Below are 21,725 nucleotides of genomic sequence, written 5' to 3'. Positions count from 1 at the left end.
TGTGGCTGTAAGAAAAAAAGTGTGTAAGACTTATAATATCTAGCTTTGCCGAGCAAAGACTCAAAGCCTGTATGAGTACAAAGACTATGTGGAGATTTGTACGTGTAAGTTAGCATCCGCCATTTTTCTACTGTTTCGTCTGCGTTTAAAGGCCCTACCATACTGTAGCGCCCCGTCTCTTGTCTGTTGTATTGTGCTAGACATTATTGCTGTGATGTTTTATTTATATTTATGAAAAGGCAGCTGGAGAAGGTGATGACTCCATCAATCTTTTGCTGTATATATTTGAATGTTTCCAATTGCTATCGCCACAGAAAAGCTTTCTTTCAACTGTATTTACCCATTTCATTCCAAAATGCAGATGTGTGCCAACACTTTGAATAATCCAGATTTTACACATTATTCTTTTACACAATGTGATTAACATGCCTCAAAGTCAGATGTGTATTATGTTCATTAATTTGATCATAATAAAAATCAAAAGGGATGAATAAAATAAGTTTGTTTTGCAAAAAATATATCAATGACATTTATTAACAAAGAGCCTTCAGTAGAATACAAGACACAGGACAGAGTCTATATACATTTACATTAAATGGCACTGTTTTGATCAGTGGAGAGGCAAATTAAGCCATCACTTGGGCGAACCACTTTGGCGATTATAGTCCAACCTGAGTCTTAAGAAATACTGCATTATATCAGAGATATACACACAAAATTGAATGAAAAGCTCAGAAGTATCACATACAGTGTCACACTATCATTCAATACATTTTCTTAGAACACAAAACACTAAAGCATAGATACACATAAACAGACTGAAAGTGACAATGAAAAGATGGACGGCTGAGTTGGACAACTAAGTCAATACTTTTTAGAAGGAAAAAAAAAAAATCTTAATTATGCATTTCTGCATTACAATACTGGTCAAATTTAATTATTAGTCAACGCAAAAAAAATTGGTTGTTTTACTTGAAAATCAGTCAAAGAATTGAGCAGTTGTCCGAGCTACATTCAAAGTTTAACAAAAAATCTCTATTTAAAACATAGAGTATCCCACTTAGTGAAGCTTGTGCAACTCAGGCCTCAATAGACTGAACAGACCTAGTTACACTGTCACACTATTATGTGCAAATACATAGTTTGTGAACCAGAAAGTTCCTGGACCGAGCAGCTGAAATGACTGAGTGCTTTCCTCCAAAATGTAAAAGACAAACTCTTTGTCTGTCAGTCAGTCATGAGTAAAACGGATCATGACGTCCTTGCAAAGAAGCCATTCAACAGCAATGTTTACGACAGACAGCACTGTAGTGTTTATGTGATCGCTAAGGAATAAGTCACTTTGTGCCCCAACTATACCCCTAAAAATGCTGATTTCCCACCTCTTTACCAATACAGTACAATCAACTAGAGCATTGTTTTGTTCTCTTACTAATAATATAATCTGATGAAGCTCTGCAGCTTAATTGGTGCTGGTGCTGTCCATAGTTGCCAGCACATGTAAGAGCTTGCCCCTCTGGGACGGAGTGATATTCTGGCTCATGTGGATGATGCAGTCCATGGCTACGTCAGGGTTCGCCTGCACCAGGCTGGAACACAAGAGGAACATGCTGAAGTAAATCATTGCAGAAAATGCAGAGATCTGGTCTGGTATGGTCTCCAGTATATTCTGTTATTTGTGCATTAGAACATATGATTTAAATGTATCTCAGCAAGGTCTCAAATATACGATTGACTCAACAGCTTAAATACGGGAATCTCTTTGGTCTGTTCGCCATAAATGATTTAAGATTAAGCTGTCTGGTCAGTGTAGCTGTAGTGTTATGTTCTTCAGACCATGTGAGCTAAACATGACCAAACTGATGGAGTCATTGTGACTCTATTAGCTAGTACTTTATCTATTTATGTCCACAATGTAGCTCTGTAATGTTACATTCAACAGCTAAAATCATTTAAAGATTAGCTGGGACTCAGGGGTCAGGGCTTTTTGGCATTGATAAGATTATTGCAATAAAAATAAGCCCATATCAATAGCTCACAGAATTTGTGTGAGTGTGTCTTCATACCTGTGGATGTGTTTCAAAGTGTTTTCCCTTTTCAGGTACTTGATGTTCTCTCGGATTCCTGACCGTATGCCATCCTCCTTGGTCAAATGCTTCTCGAGCCACTCAACTACTACTTTGTTATTATCCCAGAGGTAGACCTGGAGAAGCAGACAGAAGCACCTTTAAATCTCTGATCAGTTTTAACAATAAATCACTCAAAAACAAAAGCAACCACATATTATCGGGTCGGAGGCAAAAAACTGCTACTGGAAAGTTGCATTAGCTTTTTAAGTCTTACAGTACACAAGTGTTGATAATGTTCACAGTAAGAAGGGGGGAAAAAAGCATTACTTGACAACTATGTCACGCAAAAATTCTCCCATGCCCATACAGTTTTTTTATTGATGAATGTGTTTCTTTTGGCAGAATTCGACCGATTAGCCCTTGAGCTGTCTCTGAGTGTCATAACATACCTTAACTGTTCCTTCTGTTTCAACAAACCAGCGCCGAAGCATGGACTGCATGTGTCCATCACTGAGGTCCTTGTTGGCCTGCAGAATCTCACACTTCACCACCTGCTCCAACAAGAGCCGACGCAGACGCCAGTAGAAGAAGGTCCGCACGTTCTTCCAATCCAAAATATCCTGTAAAGAGTTTAACTAGAATTACTGCCTTGCAGTTGTATGCCTCTACCAACCAGTCGTTTTACACAAGTTTACTTGCTGCCTTTAACTTTACACACACATATTGCCAGTCATAACATCAGTGTTCATGAAGTGCACACTCACAGAGATGACACCCTTCTCCTGCATCCTCCCTGGGGTGTCATGAAGATCTACAAACTGCACTGCCACCTGGTGGTAAATGGGCAACAGGAATTCCTCCCTGGCTTTGAGCTTTGACTCAAGCTCTTTGCACTGTTTTTCCGACAGCTCTGGGGAAGCTGATGGAAACAGAGGTGAGTGATTGAGGTTATGAACATCCCAGATGTGTGGAAATTAAAAGGAAAATGAATTGAAGAGGTTTAGTGGGTTGAGAAAGAAATTGCCTTTACCAAGCTGCTCCACCAGACTAGCATAGACTGAATCTAGTCTTCTCATGGTCTTCAGTAGGTCCTTCCTTCTGAATTTAATCTCCACTGTACCCTCAGCCTCCAGGACACCACCTCTGGACACAGAAAGCACAACAGCAACAGGGAGACAAAAAAGTCTGGTTATTCTCACAAACACACATTTTTCTTAGGTTGGGAACTCCAGAGAGTAACCATTTAAAAAAAAGAGTCTCTTTATGTACCTGCTCTCCCTGTCTGCATAGAGCTCCATACAGAGTGGGTTGATGGTGGGGTCTATCACCACCCATGATCCTCCTCTAAGCTCAGCATGTGGTGGGATGTACACCAGCACCGGCTGATGGAAACCACGCAGTGCGTCCACAATGTAGGCGCCAAACTTCAGTATCTGGTCGTACATATCTGGGAGAAAAATGGGCATAAACAGATATTTTATTTAATAAAAAAACTCTTCGATGTAATGCAGTTTCTCTGCAAAGTTTAATATTCATCTGGTACCTTTCATTCCACCAGAGAAGCCTCTCCAGTTGGCAAACACCATGAGAGGAAGATGTTCACGGTTGAAGTCACAAATGGCCTGAGCTGTTTTAAAGGCTGAATCTGGAAACCACACCTGGCCCGCCTGCTGCATAACCTGACATGAACACACAAAAACATGAGTAGAGGTGAGGTTCAGTGATGTAACACTTTTGAATCATAAACATGTGCTGACATTTACTCACTTTAGATTCTGAATCCAGGTTTGCTGGATCAGCTGGGACAGTGAACTCAACTGTGCGTGTTTCAACGGCAATGACACCAAGGGGAATTCCTCCTAACCTGTTTTTAATCAATAAAAGTGAATAAACAATGTGTAAAGTTTTAAAAACAAATATATAATATTTTAGTGTGTACATTGAGTGCACACAGGTTTACCGTGCTCTGCCCACTACCACGGTCTGAGCCCAAGACTCCATTATCTCCATGAAAGAGCCGTTGTCGAAGAATCCGCTCTGCCAGGCACCTTTCACCGCTAATAACATTAATGCAGACAAAAAGAAAATTAACCAGGCTGATTACTGAAAAAGATGGCTTTCAAATGTTTTATTGCATCTCATTACTCACTGGGGTGAGGTCTCCCAGCCAGCATCCAGCGGGGGTTGTACGGGGCTTTAGTAGGAGTATATTCTATCTCTCTGTCTACTGGATCTGTAGATGATACGACGGGCACAGGGGAGTGTTTGTTCTGTCAGGAGAAGAAGAACTATAGTTAGGGATCTGAAGGGTTGGTCATATCATTTTAAAGACCTTAAAGTCTCACTACATGATCTTGTACATGTTCAGCAGTACCTTTGGCATGTAGGAGAGCCACTGGAGGATGGTGAAGACGCCCTCAAAGTCATCTGGCACGGTTGTGTGCGTGACTCCATTATTGTGCATGATCTGGACCCCGCCCAGCTGGTTGTTGGATGTATAGACCTCTCTGCCCAAAACCTGCATAAAAACAGAAATTTCAACGACCACGGCTGGGCAAGTTCACATCAGCCTTCAACATTTATTTTATTACTGGAGTGGTAAATTAATAATAAAAATCTAAAGATACAGTAAAAAAAAATTCAGGTCCTCTTGTGCTCAAGTGTTCACCAGCTTCTGTTCCTCAAGTTGCTTGTTTGAACACCCCCTTACCTGAAGTCACCACTAATCATTTAGCCTAAAGCAGATACCAACAAAGTAATCTCTCTTTGATTGGCTCTGTCTACAGCATCATTTAGCATACTATTTGGCAGTAGGCAGATACAGTAGGCAAAAAGTAGGCTTAACTGTTTAAATTTTACTTTTTTTTTCAAATACAGTAATTGCTCAAACCACCAGATCCGATGCATAACAAAAAAAACCTTAACATCCCAGGAAAGCATTTTTCTGGCAAACAAGCATTTACACAAAACTTCAGGAGCAAACCCTGACGGATCAACGCCATCGGAAAGAGTGCTGGGCCTTCTGAAAACAATTTGACATAGTGGCCAAATGGTGGCATTAAACTTCTAGGTCCTTCATGTGATGGGCCATAAAAAAATGCTTTTTCATAGCAACTTTCATACGAATGAACGAGATTGCCTCCAACACTGTATCCAGTGTCTCATAATACATCCATGGATGGACAAGATCCAAACAAAGTTCTTTATTTGTAATTAAATCAATTTTTCTATTCATCAATAACAGTGACAATAGTTAAACAAACTAACCTTGTTCAGAGCACCTGCCCCAGTCAGGATAATGTGAGAGTTTTCCACCTGAATCACTCTCTGTCCCAAACGGACCAGATAGGCTCCAATTCCAATAGAGCGACACGTCACCTGTAAGAGCATCATAAGTGACTCACGTGAAAACGTCCAAGAGGATCACTTGTGTTCTTCTTACTCAGATAAATCAGATCCACGTTCTCACCATACTAATTGTAATAATCTCCTCATATGCCTGAGATGTTTCTCCAGCAATGGTGCCAGAACCTCGCAGGTTTTCAACCCCGAGACCGTCGTCATTCCCTATGACGTCTGTGATGATGTACCTGTACACAGTGGTGAAGACCATGTTGGACTAAATCTCTATTATCCCACAGACACAAATTAAGGGTGTCAATGAAATTTAATTCAGCCGAATGTTTTACTTTATGAGATCAACCTATGATTTGTCCTACCTGGACTCTCCACCTTCCTCTACATGGTGACAGTGAACTGCGTTGGTGGAGCTGATACGAGTGTAGTCCTGCGGTGTCAGGTAGAGGTACCTGAAACCCTGCAGAGAAACAGAAATAAATTGTGATAAGAAATTTAAAAAAACACACATACATGTTGCTACACTATTTCCGGTGGTCAGTGCCTCAACCTGTTTAATGTAAATATTAGTAGAAATATCAGTAGAATCACCTTGTAGGGGTCAGTGGGGTCAATCCAGGCCACCTGGAACATGTTTTTGATCTCTTCAGCGAGGCCGATGCGTGCTCCGCTGTTGGCTGAAACATAAATGCGGGGAATGCCCTCAGCCCGAGCCAACTCAGACGCCCTGAGGAACAGCTCATCCTCTTGAGGACCAAATGAGCCAATCATGTAAGTGATGTCATTGCAGATTACAATGATATCTCTGCCTTCTGGGTACTCTGGAGTCTTCATCTTCATCCTGAAGGCAACCATTCCCACCTGTTTAAGTATAGTTATTTTAGTGATCATCAGCATCAGCACACTAAGAAAGCATGAACTGACATCAATGCCTTAAAAAGCATCCTACATCATTGTCTCCAGGCAGGCGGTTCATCTGCACGAGTCGACCTTGAGGGTCCAGAACCAGCTCGGTGCACACCAGCACATCTTTAGGGTATTTGTCCCCTGGACCCCACAGCTTAAACAGTGCCTACAGGGAAATTTCAAGTATGAGTCAGACATCTTGGGAACAAGAAAAAATAAATAAACTAAACCTAATTCAGCGAGTTAGCAGTACCTGTCTGAACATCTCAGGAAAGTCATAGACGTATGTGGTCCCGAGAGTTTGAGCCTGGAAGCGTTTGGCTTGCAGCAGGTCTTTGGTCACATAAGGAGTGCTGATCAGCATGCCATGCAGAGGACCCTGCTTATCTCCATATGACTGGAACATGATCTGGAAAGGGAAATTAGTGATTCGTTTGACCATGAACATGCAACCATGAAACATCCACACAGAAAAAATATCCTGCCTCATACCACCTCTTTTGGTTACAATTGAATTTCACAAAATGCTTGAATGGGGCCACCTCAGTCCACTGTCCTTACCTGTCCAGAACTTGGGTTGGTGACCTCATTGTACAGGCTGATGTCCAAGTAATAGCCAGACTCATTAGTGAGAAACAGGCGGACAGGGATGGCATTCCCGGTTGGTGTCAGACGGATGTTGATCTTCAGCTCAGCCTGCATGACCCGCAGCTTCCAAAGACGGCTGCCGTAGCGCATCACCATGGAGCGAACAGACTCCTCTATCTGAGAGTCACAAGAAGAGAAAAAAAGACCACCGAGAGATAAAACTGATATACACGAAAAAAGCTAAACAAAATGTCTAAGTAAACATACAAACACACGCAGTCATAAAAGATAATACTTGTAGTTGTAGCATATAAGTGCTGAAACCTGACCTTAGAGGGGTCCATAATGACAGTGGGGACGAAGTTGAGGAAGATATGGTTGCAGTCTGTGCGGACACTGGTGTTACTGAAAGCCACCTCCAACTCATCCATGGCCTCCAACAGGAGACGTTCTCCCTCATTTTGAAGGTATTCAAAGGAGGCTTCCTGGTTGTGTTAAAAAAGAGATTTAAATCACCCAAAAAATACCAATAACCAAATATTACTAACATTTTCTGTAATCATGAGATTATAAACTTTTCATTTTGGGAAAAAAGTAAATCTAAAAATATAACAAGTACTAATGATGTCTATTTTTTTCAAAGAATCAATGAGCTGTGATTTCCAGTTGCTCCCCTAACCTTTGTAATGAGATCGGAGTGGCGGATAATAGCTCGTATGAAGAAGCGGTAATCTGTGACTTCAGCTCCCTCCTGAACACGAGCAGCACCGAGGTACAGCTGCATCTTGTGGTTGGCACAGGGAACGGCTGTCAGGTCAAAGTTCCTCATGCGGTTGAGCTCCAGCTGAAACGCTAAAGCCGGCTCCAGATTACGGTAAATACGATCCTCCTGGAACTGAGGAGAGAAGCAGGACGGGTCATCATCACCTCAGACAGCAGCATTTCAGCTCATTAACTAACTGCGACTTGATTATCAATTCTATAACTAGAGTATTCATGAAGAAAAACTTACCCTATCTCTGGCTCTGAAAGTAAAGAACTTGGGGAATTCTCTCTGTTGAAATTACATATTAAAATGAAAATAATCAGATAACAACCAAGTGTATTTACACAGTAAATGTCTACTTGTCCAAAGCAGTTATACTTGGAGCTTTACTGAACAAAATGATTGAAGCTGTGGTCATTTATTTGGAAAAAAATATTTGAACTGCAGCCCAAATGTCGCATTACATCTAGTTTATAGACAATACTATGGATTTATAAGAGAGGACAGCTATGCTGAGAACAGTGTATCTACATTATTATGTTAGATATTGAGTTCAATTTTTGTAAACAAAGTATTCAGCCAGAATCATAAATGCAACGGAGTTAACAAGATATACATATACACATAAGCCACTTATTAGCTATCTTTCATTATCAATAAAAGACTCAGTTATCAGTTACAGCATAGTACCAACTAAATTGTGTGCATTTACCTTCTGTGCAATCAAAAATGTGATTCGCCTGATTCCATATTCAAAGAGGACAGCTCGCTGTAAAAAAACAACACCACAATTTTTTATTAAATATAAAAAAACTGAAACAATATCTCACAATAATAAGAATTGGACTTGATTTAAGTAGCTAGCTGACCTTTGACTGGGCAAAGGCGGTGAAGGCTGTAACCAGGGCGTCATCGTCTTCTGTGTCTGCTGTTTTTATGGACACGTTAATGATGTGGATCGGGTTTTCCTTTGTGTTCTGTAGGGGATGAGGGAGAACTCTGTGGCTATAGTGGTACAGATGAAAACAGCGTTTTTATTGATAAGAAAGGGACTCTTACACACCCACAGCGCTCACCTTGAAGTTCTCCTCCTCAAACAGACTGGAGCAGGACTCTGAGAACGGAGCACTCTCCAAGAGTGGGTCTGCAAAGCTGAAGAGCACCTCATCAAAATTCCTGCAAAAGAAACAGAAACACATCAACATGCAACTTTTTACAAGTCTTTTCCACTTATACAGAGGAGAGAAAGGTAAATTATTATCAAGTTAAGAGTGACCTTTTGAAGTCGTCGAAACAGTGGAAAGCCACCATGGCGCCCATGCGCTGGCAGGGTGGAGAAAAGGCTCCCTCCAGGAAGAGTTCACTGCTCTGCCGCCTCATTTGAAAGTGGCTTGATCCACTCACTGGCACGGGAACCCTGAAATACAGACACACAAACAGTAACAGCAAGACTGAATGATCACATGGACAGGTTTGTTTCAGCAAAAAACAGTAAACAGTAAAGATAACAAATATTAATACAGAGAGCAATGGAAGCAAGTCTGGATGTTCTTATCTATTCGACAAAAAGCAAGTATGATCACCCTCATATCCAATTAAAGCTACACAGAATTGATAGGCACATTTCATGAATTGAATAGAAAGAGATTATGCATTGTTGTTATCAAGAGCTATTGTTACTATATCTGATTGGGAGTTGCAAATCAAGAATCCAAGTCTGATGCTTCAGAGTACAGGCTCTCCATTCGGCAGCATTCAACAAAATATCAGGCTTGAAGTTTCTAAGAGGGACATTGATCAAATAAAAGATGAACCTCTCAAAAAGCTCAGTATTGCTAAGCAACAAAAAAACATATGAAGAAGATCTGCTAAAGAGTGAATTGAGAAGGACTTGTTAGAGGAGTCCTTAAGCAAAGGTTTCTGGTTTCACAGGACAGAAGAAAAGAAGCAACACAGCACATTCTGCATGCATTGCTGTGAGACATACACACGATCAGGTGGTTTGGCTGGTTGAGAGGAGCTTTACTCTACCTGCTGTGAGTAGGGTTGCTCCCTCTGAAATCAGATGATTGACAGGTGAATATCAGCAGTGGATGATCAAGCTGTACCTCTAGCTTAAGGCATTATGATTAAGATTAAAGCACTAAACAGGATGCTGTGCACAATCACATTAATGTTCAGCAGGTAAAAGCATTCTGCAATCACTGTTAGCCGTGAGCAGTTACAGCAGCAGTGTATAGGCTCTGCACCACTGAACAGGATAACTATTCAATTTATGTTTATTGATCTATCAGGTCATAACGCAGGCTCGGTAAAGGCTGAACAACAGCAAAACAAAAGTTTTTGTAAGTATTTTGTGAAGCCTGGATTCATCTATAAACAGCCACAAAGTGAGGTATTGTTCTATAAAGCCCCCACACACTGTGACAACATCACAGCCTCTAATGCTGTGTTGATGCAATATCTGTCCAGTTTATGAAGTGGTAGTGATTCGCCAGTAATTCAGGCAACAATGTGTGATTTAAAGTGTAGTTCAGTGAAGGAACTTTTTTAACCTGTTTGGATGTGATGATGGCAGCATAAACTGGAAGTCTACAGCGCATGTTCCATCCTGCAGCTGGTGATGCTGGATGCTGTTTAGCTCATAGGCAATGTAACCTCTGCGCACATACACCTGAGAGTCAAGACAAAACAAGAGATTATCACTACTTAAGAAAAAGGAATGCATAAGAAAGAAGGTGTTAATATCATGACTGTACCTCCAAAGCAGCCATGCAGACAACTTGGTTGGAGTGATAGAAGAAATTGGGCAAAACATCAAAAATTGAGGTTTCAGAGAGAATGAGTTTCTGTGCCAAAGAAAAAAAATATTAATTTTATATTCAAGCTGCTAAAAGAAATGGTGATTACAATGAAATTTCTGCAGACAGGGAGACTGACCTTCAAGTTTTCTGGACAAAACTGGTGGCCGTACATGTCAATGGCTGACAGGAAGATTGACTCTACCTGGTTGTGCCTTAGTTCATATGCTGGTAAATGGGATGCAATCAAGACCTATGACACATTTACAAATATCATATCAAATCCATACAGATGGAATAACCTGATCTTTAATAGGTGATGGTCCCTCAAAGTATCCAGCTTGAAGTATCCTGTCTTTTAGCAAGATTAAACACAATTAAATCAAACAGAATAGTGTTTAACTGACACTTAAAAGGCAGTCTTAGACGTTACCTGTCTGGCTCTCAAGGCCACCTTTGAGTTCTCCATCTTGCTAAGCTGCGTGAGCTCGTTCAGAATGGCCATCAGTTCATCTGCTAGCATGGGATCCCTCCCACACAGTTGGTCCTACACAGTGTACAAAGTGTCTTTCACTAAACCTTTAGTGTTGTGGATTGTTTCACTTATGCGTGGCAGTGTTGAGGCCTTACTATGAGCATTGTGACCAGGATGTTCTTCTTGGAGACCTGGGCGTGAGAGAAGATGTACTCCAGCACAGGGTTCATGTCAGGTTTGTGCTGCTCTCGCAGGTTGATGACACACTTGTCGAAGTGAGCTGTTAGTGAGAACAAGAGCACCATGACGTTAGCTATGACAAACAATCGATGGTTATTAAAGAAAATGACTCATCTAGAGTTTAATGTATTAATGTCACCTTGTTGAAACTGTATCTCTACTTGCAGGTATCTCTTCAGCAGATCGAGCACCACAGACTTCATGTAACCACGAATTCCACTGCGATACCTGGACCAGCCACGTTCAGACATGTGTCAATCAATGGGATATTGTTCCATACGTTATGTATTGCTGCTGTACAATCTGCATCTGACAAAAAAGTTAAAAACTAACCTCTGTACCAGCTGAACAATACTCTGAGTGTTCATGAAGAACACCTCTCGGTCAGTCTTCCTCTGCAGGGTTGCTGCATGGCTGTCTAGAATATTTGCAATCTGGAATAAACAAAGAGAAACAACTTTAGATTAAATTAAGAACTTGCACAACTGCAACCACCAACATGTCATCTTGCATCAGCATCTCTCACCCTTTGGCTCGGGAACTGGCAGAGGACAGAGGTGATGTTGCTCGCGTACTGAGCCATGACTTTACGGATATCTTTCTCCACACTGGAAGGAATGCGACTAGCCAAGCTTGTCATGATCTCCTGGAGTTCCAACAGCGGCAGCGAGGGGTCCCTTAGGGTCTTCATCAGGGTAGCCAACCACTGTTTCAGCTGCAGACATGAACATGCACATATGATTAACACCGATGATATCGTTTAAGAATCTGTAGGGGCATAAAGCCTGCTGCGTACCTTGCTGCTATACAAGGGCTCCTCAAGGCAATAGCCGGCCATGACTTTCACCAAGTTTTCCAGCACACAGTGAAACACCTGGTGAAGCTTTTCACCAGCAATGGGCAGGGGTTGCTGCGATGGCAATATGGCCGTGTTGAGCTCCACCTATGACAGGAGGTGAAAGCACGAAAGAACAGATTCAAAATGAAACATGGGACACAGAATATCATTTTAGTTTTTTTACCAGGCAGAAGTTACAAAAGCGTAACTATCAGGTCAAGATTTTATACTTTTTAGCCGAGACCTGAACATCACAATAATGTTATGTGTATTATATGTTAAGTGGCATGAATTACAAGGCACAATCAACAATTTGGTGTTATATGATGTTCCATTAATTTACCCGATGTATACTGCTGGGGTCATCCAGGTCTACACGTGCCACCACACAGCCAGGCTCCAGAACAGCTCCAGGTCTCTTGACAAAGTGAACACAACCAGGCTGCTGCACTGTCAACGTCATCACCATCTTCATCACCTGAAACCACAGCGCAAACAGCCAGTCAATAAAAGTAGCCTCAAGAAATCAATTTTACCAACATCTGTGACATTCACCTCAATCTCTGCATAGGTCTCTCCTGAAGAAACGTGGACTCCTTCGTCTACCACGTACTGCAGCAGTTTACCAGCAGTGGGCGACCTCAGCACTGTCGGATCCTTCTCCTTCTCAAATACACAAGTCTTGTTGCCAACGGTGATGCGATAGCTGCAGGGGATGAGGTAATTCAGAGAAACGTTAGTCAACGAATAGATAAAACTAGATCTACAGATTCAAGAGCTCTTGCCTGTCCACTTCCTCCTTCATGTAGGTGGTGTAGCTGCTGCCGTCATAGGACAGCAGGAGGCCCCCATCACTCAGCCTGTGGACGTCTATCTCGATGTTGGAATCGTTCATCATGATGACATACGTTGTTGGGGATTGGCGAGCAACCTTCAGATAACAGAAGTGATAACGTATTGATTAAAACAGGGACGAGTCAAACAAGGAACGTGTGAAGGGAATGACGCAGGTACCTTGAGGCAGAACTTGACTCCTTCATATATTAATTCCACATTGACAGAGTTGAGGAGACTGGCTGCAGGCAGTACTTGGCCTCTATAGAGGCAGTAGTTTTTAATAAGTCAAACATATAAAGATACAGGGAGAATTGTAGTGAGACATTAATAAGAGGGGACTGTGTCGACTGACCTTTCCAGTGAATGCAGGTAATCAGACATGCTCTTTTGGAAGCTTGCATCAGCAACATGCAAAGCCCCGCAAACAATACCCAGCATGGTATCTGGTCTCTCAGCCTGTAGGAAGATCATGTAGCTTCATTAAACAAACAACTACACACAACTTCAGTGACCAAGTACATAGCCGTGTAGTGATTTATGGTGAAGGTTAAGGTCCTCAGTCTCCTACCTGCACTTTCTCTGCAATGAGATGATCCAGCCAGCCGGTGTCGATATCATTATTTCTGAAGCTTTCCGTCTCTAGTAACTTAATGAGATATTCAACCGTGGTCCTGAAGTCCCCTCTAATGGACAGCTCCTTCAAAGCCACCACCATGTTCCTGAAGCACATGGCAAATATGACAGCTAATAAACACATCTATCCTATGAGATTGTGATTTTTTTTAATGCTAAAATTCCATATGATATTAAACTAAATCTACTATAAAGAAATTGCTTTTATTGTAAAAGTATATTGAATATCTTCTAAGATTTGATTTTATTATACTATTGCCAGGTCATTGCAGTTTCAACATTGTTTTATAACATCAAGGGCAGTAACAACAATGAGGCGTTATTGGCTGTGGCCTTGAAGGCATCTCCTTAAAGCTTTAATTGTTAAAGATTAGAGATATCAAAAAATTATTGGAACTAAAAAGATGCTCACGAGATGGCTTCTTCGCGGTTTTCACCCCAAGAGAAACAGTGTCCAAACTGGGAATCTGCAAATTCATGCAGGCCTCCAGTTGCCCCAACGCTGAAATAACCCCAGACGTTTTTACTGCTGCGGAAGTTCAGCTCCTGCACGGTGCCGGAACTGGGCTTAAACCCCTGTTAGGGAGCACAAGGATGACGATTGAGTGATGCAAATCAAAAGAACATAACAAAAAGGTGTGTTGGTGAAATTGAGGTCTACCTCATCAGGGTTCTCACTGGTGATGCGTGCAGCTATGACGTGCCCTCTTGGACTTGGCATGCATTCTGGATTCTCAAAGTTAATAACGGTGTCACCCCATGGAGTTTCTCCATAAAGCATGCGGATATCCTTAATTCTATGAAGCGGGATGCCCATAGCAATCTATAAGAGATGAAACAAAATTAAAACGGAAGGACTGGATCTCTGGCTATAATGTCATTTGCAAGAAAATTACTAATTTTGTTCCTATGGTATAATTTTTCTTCTTTTACCTGAAGCTGGGCAGCTGGCAGGTTCACATCACCGATCATCTCTGTACAGGGATGTTCCACCTGCATGCGAGGATTCAGCTCCAGGAAATGAAAACTTCCGTCTTCAGAGTAAAGATATTCCACAGTACCTGCACTCACATAACCCACCATCTTGGCCAATCGCACAGCATACTGGACCAGAAAAAGGAGACAAAATGTCAAGTCTTAACCAGACAAGTTCATTTTGGTGGTGAAATACGTACAAGCAGTAACGTAAACTAACCTGTTCCATTTGCTCGAATGTTGAAGGAGCAGCTATGGTGGCAGGAGCCTCCTCTATGATCTTCTGGTGCCTTCTCTGGATGGAGCAGTCTCGTCCAAAGAGAGAGATGGCGTTTCCGTACTCATCAGCCAGTATCTGAACCTCAAGGTGTCTGGCATGCTGAGCCAGCTGCATGATGAAGATAGGCGAGCCGGGTACTTCTGTCTGAACCTGCACTCAAAATAACAAACCAACTTAGCTGTCAGAATTACATCAAATTCGACTGTGTAAAAAGGGCGTATTAATCAAATCAAACCTGTCTAAAGAGGCTTGGAAAATCATCAGAATTTTCTACTTTCCGGATACCCTTTCCACCTCCACCTTCAGAGGCCTTGATGACAACGGGATAACCAATTCTTTCAGCCCCCTTTAAAGAAACACCAAATAAAATGTAATTTTGCAAAAAGATTCTTCCATGAAGGGAATAATAGTTTGGTTAAAAAAGGAGCAATTGTGAAGAAATTATTCTGATGACTTTGCTAAATATACTTACTGCCATCCCATCATCTACATCAATAACACAGCCCTGTGTGTAGATCATCGGAGGAACACTGATTACATTGCCCAGGAACTGGTCGTCCTCTTCCCAGTCCACTCTCAGACCTGGAGCAACACAACACACATGCAGAGAACATAAATACAATAAGCAGAGTTTGTGTTACTATATAATACAGTATGCTACCTGAGGTAAATCCTCACCTGATCCGCTCCATGGCAGTGTGGGAATGTCAGCACTCTGAGCCACAATGGAAGAAGCCACTTTATCCCCCAGAGCCCACATGGCCTTACTGGACGGCCCTGAGAGAAATACAGTCAGTGAACAATGAGATCGGACACAGGTAGAAATAAATCAAAATTAAATTGATGTGAACTTTCTGTGGTTTCAAAATGGATTTTTACCTAAGAACGATATTCCTGCTTTGTCCAACAGATCAGGCAGTTTGGGATTTTCTGAGGCATGACCCCAACCAGCCCATACAGCCTGTTAAGAGTGATACACACAGGTATAACATTTATCAGTTGTTTGTTTAACAAGTAGGCAAGGTCAAAAGAGGTTACAGACCAGAAAAAACATAAAAGTCAAAGAGTACCTGCACTGGGATTCTTTTAGCAATGTCAACTATCAGCTCTACGTTGGCGTAGTTGTTGTTGTTGGGCCCTCCAGGTACAGGCACATAATGGTCCGCCATTTTAATGTATTCTATAAGGGAAACGAGCAACATATGACAGATGATCATCAATTATCCAGTACAAGCTCTCAAGAAAATCACTTTCTGTCACTTTGGTCAACAGCTGCCTTGGCTTGGTGACATTTTTCTGGTTTGTAATAAAAACTGATAAGTATAGGTTGACAATGACCTGCATTAGCTTTCAAGTCTTCAGGGGTAACCATGACAACAAAACGGATGGTCCTTTCATTACGAAACATTTCGTAGGACCAGCGACGGATAGAACGCATACATTTGACTGCAGCTATGCCGTTGTTAGCGATCAGCACCTGCAACAGAAAGAGAAACCACTTGTGTAGCCTTAAGAAAGACAGAAATGCTGCAATGGTCATTAAGCAATGACATACTGAGATAAAGAAAATACAGGGAAGAATTTCAATCTTACTTTTTCGATGACGCGGTTGCCACCAAATCGGGTAACAAACTCTGCAGGAGAGGCCACGGTGAAGTCCCTCTGTAGATCCATCTTTCTGTGTTCACGTCCTTTTTTCACCAAATGAAGACCAGACATGCTAGGCCTGGAGTGGAAAGGTCATGGTTAGTTGTCTTGTCCAATTACACAGCAAAGCACAATAACCTGGGTGTTTTCCGCTCTATATATCAGCTGAAACTGATATCAAATAATCCAGGAACTTGAACACAAACTATACAGCAACAAGGGAGCAGCAGCACTGACAATCAAAGTTCACTCTCTCTCCTCTACAGCAAAGAGACCGTGGACCAGTCCATTTATTTCCAACCTTATCTTTAAAACAACACCTTACAACTGCTCTTCAGAGGAGTCAACTGGTGGAATGAGTTGGCCATCAGCCTGATGCATTCATACAGACTTTACCTTAGCTTAATCACGCAACAGATGTACAAGGTTGGTTCCAGCCGCTTGAGCAGGAGTAATGACTGATAAAAATAAAATATATTCAGAAATATTCAAAATAATCATAAATCAACCAGCTGAGCTAGTTTTAGTGATACCTGGCAGTGTATGTAAGTATGTTGGCATGAACCGGAGCCTCCAGTTTGCATGCGTATGCTTCATTACTTCGGTCCTTGGTTAAGTGAAATTTAACTTATAGCCTTCTCGTTTACTGCAGTTTTAACAGATATTCTAAATTCAAGAAGGACTATTGGGTTATTTCAACATAGTAGTCAGTGATAATAATTATCAGTAGAGTTCAGTTGAGCCTACAAGTGTTTCCTTGCCGGCTGCATGACCAATGAATTCTGCCGCTTTGTTATCTTGCTGTCAATGTAATCATCTTATCGCATAAAAAAACAACTAAAGCATTGTGGTTTTACAATCACAAGCTTCATTTTTATGTTATAAAAGTGGAACATCTCATCCGGTTTACTGACATGTGGATATTTTTGACTTCAGATTCCTCAAAGATTCAAAAGGGTATTAAGTCACTGACATGTAAATTTCATTGTTTGAAAACCTTTATAATTCAAACAGCACCTGTATTACAACACACATAATAAGAAACATTTTAAACACTGCTCAGTTTAAGAGAACAAATGCGAAGCAACATTACCGTGTTTTGCAATAACTTGAGATTGTATTACCTACCATGATTATCAGCTGGCTCAAACCTGGCTCATTCCAAAGTCTCATTGCTATTGCACCACAAGCCAGCTCAAAAGAAACACTGTTCCATGTTGAGATATCACTGAGAAACACCTGTGTTGCATCAGTGAGCGATATAGTTAAGTTGGCCCGATAGGAACTTTAACCTTAACTCCGGTAATGTTCAGGGAATAGAGATTGCACCGCTATTGAGTTAGTTTTTGATAAACTTTAGCAGCTCTGTGTCATGCAGTCTTCCCATGTTTATCCACTTTCTAATATCTTTGCAGGATACGAGGCAGAAGTTCATTTACACACGTACTTTACTAAACCAACCAAGGAGGATCTATTTACAAGCATGACTTGGTCTTGTTGGCTTATTTCTTTACCGCTTCATAGTTGCTATTGTCTGTTTTACACTTCCCTCCTCAAGGGTACACGTTGTGGGTGGGATTCTTTTTTTATTTCCTCAAACTTGTGTTAGCCAAGACAAGCTCTGTTCAGTTACATAACAACAGTAAGACCACACAAGTGATCCTCTGTTCACAAACATGTCAGCAGAAGTTGCTTCGGTATCTATTCTACTTTCGTACTAAGTAATTACTGCAGCTGTAACAGAATAAACTTAGCAGCAACAGTATCAAATTACAAAAAACGGATACCAACTTTTAATAGCACTTACCTTCAGAGATATGGAAACAAGTTGAGACCTTGACAGCTGTTCTCCTCCATTATACGTTTTACTTTAATGCCTTTAAGAGGGGAAACTAGAATTTGACATCTAAAACATCTAAAACAAAGCAACTTCTACAAAGTGCTTCCTCTCATGTGCTCCCTCCCTTTTCCCCTCCCACATTTGCAGCAAAAAAAATCTACAGATCCCCTGTGACAGATCACAGGCGGCTCCTTCTAAATATACAATGAGAGAAGGCCGACACCAGGACAAAAGTGTTCATTCTACTTCATGTATAAAAGAAAGCAACTACTATCCAAGCTTAATCTGTAGCCAAAGTGTTTGGATCTGAAAAGGCTGAAACCTTTGAACCCACATGTACAAACAGATTTGTTTTCACTATAAACATTTTTCAAAAGTGCATCCTCTTCTGCAACAAAACTTCTCCTCTGAACTGCAGGAAGATGATTCCAAGCTTGAGATAATAGAGAGGAAAATCTCTTACCTTGTTCTCCTTCATGATGCTTCCCACAAGTTCTGCTAGCACACATTTTGGTGAATCAATCCAACTAAGTATGTCAAGCTGAGCATGTAGCTGCATGCACCAAACAACCTCTCTGACCGACGTTCATATGATATGATTGACATCATGTACCATCGCTTGGTAGAAAAATAACTCTCCACTATGCCGCCTGTAAAAAATGAAATGAAATAAAAAATTTGTGAAGGTTTTTTTGTGTGCTGTGTTGTAACCAAGAGTCACACCACAGTTTTCAAAGTCGTTTGGTGCAGGCTCTTGTTCCAATAATAGAGCCAGGGCTGTTTGGCATGCGACAACAGTGCAGGTCAACACCAAGCAGTCAGGTGATCAGACACAGCTTGTGGAGACAGGGCAAGTCGGAAAATAACGGCACGTCACCAACGTGGCCACGTGGTTGACCCACATAGTTTGAGAAAATTCATCCTCTGCCAGATCTTAAAAAAACCAGTTCATATTCGACCCTCAGACTAATATCTAGCGTGAGAAAAGCAAGAGTTACAACTTCTAGACAAGGCTTTTCGGCTGTGTATAGAGATGAAAACATGCCTGACCCTAGACAGCTGACATTCAATCAGATAAAAAGAAACAAGCTCTTACTTCATGCCTGAGGAGCTGGACTGTGGCACTGCAGAAGACCTCTGCTGAGGAGAAGGTTTTGGGGTGGATGTTGGTGGCTGAGATGCACCGCTTGGAGGTTTGGTGACCAGAGGCTCCTCGTCTGAAGAGTTGTCCTCCGATGCTCCAAGAATGAACTTGAGGCGTTCCCTCACATCGGGCGCTGAGCTCAGCATTGGCCCCTTGGTTTTGGAAGGTTTCTGGGTTTTCGTTCGCAATGATGACTTTTCAGAATTGATCTCAGAGGACGCCTGCAGAGCCTCTGTGTCCACGGTTTTAACTTCAAGACCCGCAGAGGCACTGCTGGCCTGAGGACTGTTATCCTCATTGTTTGTTGAGGTAGTAGGAACCGTTGACAGGGATTGTTCACCTGGATGAGGGGATTGTGTAGTGGGCATGTCCTCCTCAGCTTCAGGTGGACCACAGCCAGACGGAGATTTGTCTCCTTTCACGGGCATTGCTACCGTTTTATTTCTCCAGAGTAGCAACAATAATCCTAGGATTAATCCCAAAACTGCTAATGGAAACATTCACAGACATCCTCCTGAGACTGCAACAAGAGCAAAGTATACATCATATGTCAAATGAGAGATGACAGTAACATATACAGTTCATCACATAAGGGAGCCAGCTTCAAAAGATCATTATGTGATATCTCTTTCACCCCACATGGTAATAATAGCTTTTGTGGCATTAAAAGTGACCGTTGACTGATAAATGTATAACATATTATATTACATTATTATATCACAGTGACACCATTGCATACTTTGTCCCCTATAGAGCACTGACAGGCAAAATGTCTCATTCAGTACAAGTCTTTGTCAAAACTCACTAACAACCACATTAAAGGGATCCTTATCAAGGATTATTAGGATTATTGTTTCCAAAAAGTGTGTAAGTAAAAAGTCTGTCAATATATAATTAATCAGAATTCTTAATTGTCAAATATCAATGTCAGCCTCAAAAATCAGTTATACCTCAATTAGGCTGCTTTTTCTGATAATGTTATGTGGAAAAGCCGTCTGTGGGTTAGGGTTAGTGCTAATCTAGACTAATCTAGTCTGAAGACATTTCTCCTGAGGTGATCAGAGGCCGGAAGCCCTCTCAGGACAGAGGCATGCTGGGTAACTTGAGAAAATATCTGTGGGTTTCTTTCAAACTCAACTTTAACAATAATAGCCATAAATTAGGATAGCTAAGGTTAACTATAGTAGTAGTGTCTGGCAGGCTACCCTTCCAAGCCGGTGTCCAGTAATCTGCCTGTCTGTAACAGCTGCCATGAAAGCCAAGTGTGGCTGCTTTATATGGGCTAAAGGTCAACACTGAGGGAATGAAGGGTGAGGAGGGTGAGGAGGGTGAGGAGGCACAAACACATACACAAACAGTATTAATTGGCATCTGAAGGCACGAAATAAAAAATATATAAATGAAGGATATCTTAATATCTGCGTGAAGCAAACATTGACTCCTTATACTTGAATCTGTATTTCAAATATAAATTAACATTAATTAATATGAATGTGAACGGGGCATTCAATACAGAGACAAGGAGGCATTTGTCCTCTGGAGCCACTTTGACTTTGACTGAAACAAAGAAAATGCTGAGCCTTCACTTTTCTGATGAGGCCCAATATTCAAGACCATTCCTTCATCAGAATAGCATTCAAAGGTTTTCATTTCATGTGTAATATTTTAAAAAAAAACACTTTCAGAGTTTCCTTTGAAATATGTATTTGTTTCTTACAGTACTGATCATCTAAATGAAATGCTAGTTACTCCACTATATAATAAAAGAAGATAACGGTATCTTAAGTGTTACTTTAGCTCCATGCTGACCTCAACCGACCGTCAAATGTACTCAAAGTGTCCCTGACTAAACTCAGGACTCATCACCTGCCAGATGAACTAAACACATAACAGTGTGCTGTTCCTTGCTCACAACAAATAATCACCTTGCATGGCAGACAACGCAGGAAATGTCAATTCTGACATTGCTTTTTTTGCAAGACAGGAAACTTCACCTGCTCTTTAAGATCAATGAAGTAGATTTGTGTCAACGACATACACTTCGGGTTCAAGTGATTAATTGACCTTTTAAAGCGGTCACTTATCAGTCGTTGTTGTTGTTGCTGCTGCAGTACACACCACGCTAGTGAGTTAGCTGACATCAGAAACTGGGTTATTTGATTTAAACTACATTCTTCAATGTTTATTTCCACCCAGACCTCAAACTGCGCCGCTGAAGGTAATTACACAGTTTAAATGATTTTCCTGACAGCAGCAGGAAATGTCACAGTCACCTACCTCTAGTCCCGTCTCTGCTTCAGCCTCCCACCACAATCCTCCACGCCACCTC

General features: G+C 41.4%; 1 protein-coding gene across 3 annotated transcripts; it reads right to left on the bottom strand.

The window, feature by feature from the left end:
* Positions 1-509: 509 nt before the first annotated feature.
* Positions 510-21,720, bottom strand: acacb (acetyl-CoA carboxylase beta). Of its 3 annotated transcripts, XM_054610512.1 has the most exons (54): positions 21,674-21,720; positions 19,349-19,916; positions 16,359-16,491; positions 16,104-16,242; positions 15,836-15,945; positions 15,645-15,726; positions 15,444-15,542; positions 15,238-15,347; positions 15,001-15,111; positions 14,706-14,915; positions 14,444-14,614; positions 14,172-14,333; positions 13,923-14,086; positions 13,446-13,596; positions 13,230-13,333; positions 13,055-13,136; positions 12,826-12,971; positions 12,596-12,746; positions 12,384-12,518; positions 11,999-12,145; positions 11,729-11,917; positions 11,536-11,636; positions 11,342-11,430; positions 11,118-11,242; positions 10,921-11,034; positions 10,627-10,740; positions 10,446-10,535; positions 10,242-10,360; positions 9,718-9,741; positions 8,963-9,103; positions 8,763-8,862; positions 8,556-8,663; positions 8,399-8,455; positions 7,933-7,974; positions 7,600-7,815; positions 7,250-7,405; positions 6,894-7,097; positions 6,586-6,741; positions 6,376-6,498; positions 6,018-6,287; positions 5,789-5,886; positions 5,539-5,659; positions 5,337-5,447; positions 4,444-4,587; positions 4,219-4,339; positions 4,030-4,126; positions 3,837-3,933; positions 3,613-3,748; positions 3,339-3,516; positions 3,100-3,212; positions 2,834-2,988; positions 2,519-2,689; positions 2,067-2,203; positions 510-1,589 (listed from the first exon to the last, which is right to left on the bottom strand). In XM_054610512.1, the coding sequence occupies exons 2-54, from the start codon at positions 19,894-19,896 to the stop codon at positions 1,463-1,465; spliced, it is 7,299 nt and encodes a 2,432-aa protein (XP_054466487.1). In that variant the 5' UTR covers positions 19,897-19,916; positions 21,674-21,720; the 3' UTR covers positions 510-1,462. The 3 variants fall into 3 exon arrangements, with proteins under 3 accessions (XP_054466487.1, XP_054466488.1, XP_054466489.1); XM_054610513.1 differs by lacking the exon at positions 9,718-9,741; XM_054610514.1 differs by lacking the exons at positions 19,349-19,916; positions 21,674-21,720 and adding an exon at positions 18,220-18,319.
* Between the last annotated feature and the right edge of the window lie 5 nt (positions 21,721-21,725).

Source organism: Anoplopoma fimbria, chromosome 13, assembly GCF_027596085.1.
Source record: "Anoplopoma fimbria isolate UVic2021 breed Golden Eagle Sablefish chromosome 13, Afim_UVic_2022, whole genome shotgun sequence".
In the NCBI taxonomy this organism is placed as follows: domain Eukaryota; kingdom Metazoa; phylum Chordata; class Actinopteri; order Perciformes; family Anoplopomatidae; genus Anoplopoma; species Anoplopoma fimbria.
The sequence above is the reverse complement of the archived record's forward strand: the minus strand, read 5'-3'. Positions and strand labels throughout refer to the sequence as shown.

Coding starts and splice junctions, on each gene's coding strand:
- acacb (XM_054610512.1), bottom strand. CDS start 19,896: ATGTTTCCATTAGCAGTTTTGGGATTAATCCTAGGATTATTGTTGCTA. Junction 3,934..4,029: donor GTGGTAGTGGGCAGAGCACG/GTAAACCTGTGT, acceptor GATTAAAAACAG/GTTAGGAGGAATTCCCCTTG. Junction 2,690..2,833: donor AGGAGAAGGGTGTCATCTCT/GTGAGTGTGCAC, acceptor AACTCTTTACAG/GATATTTTGGATTGGAAGAA.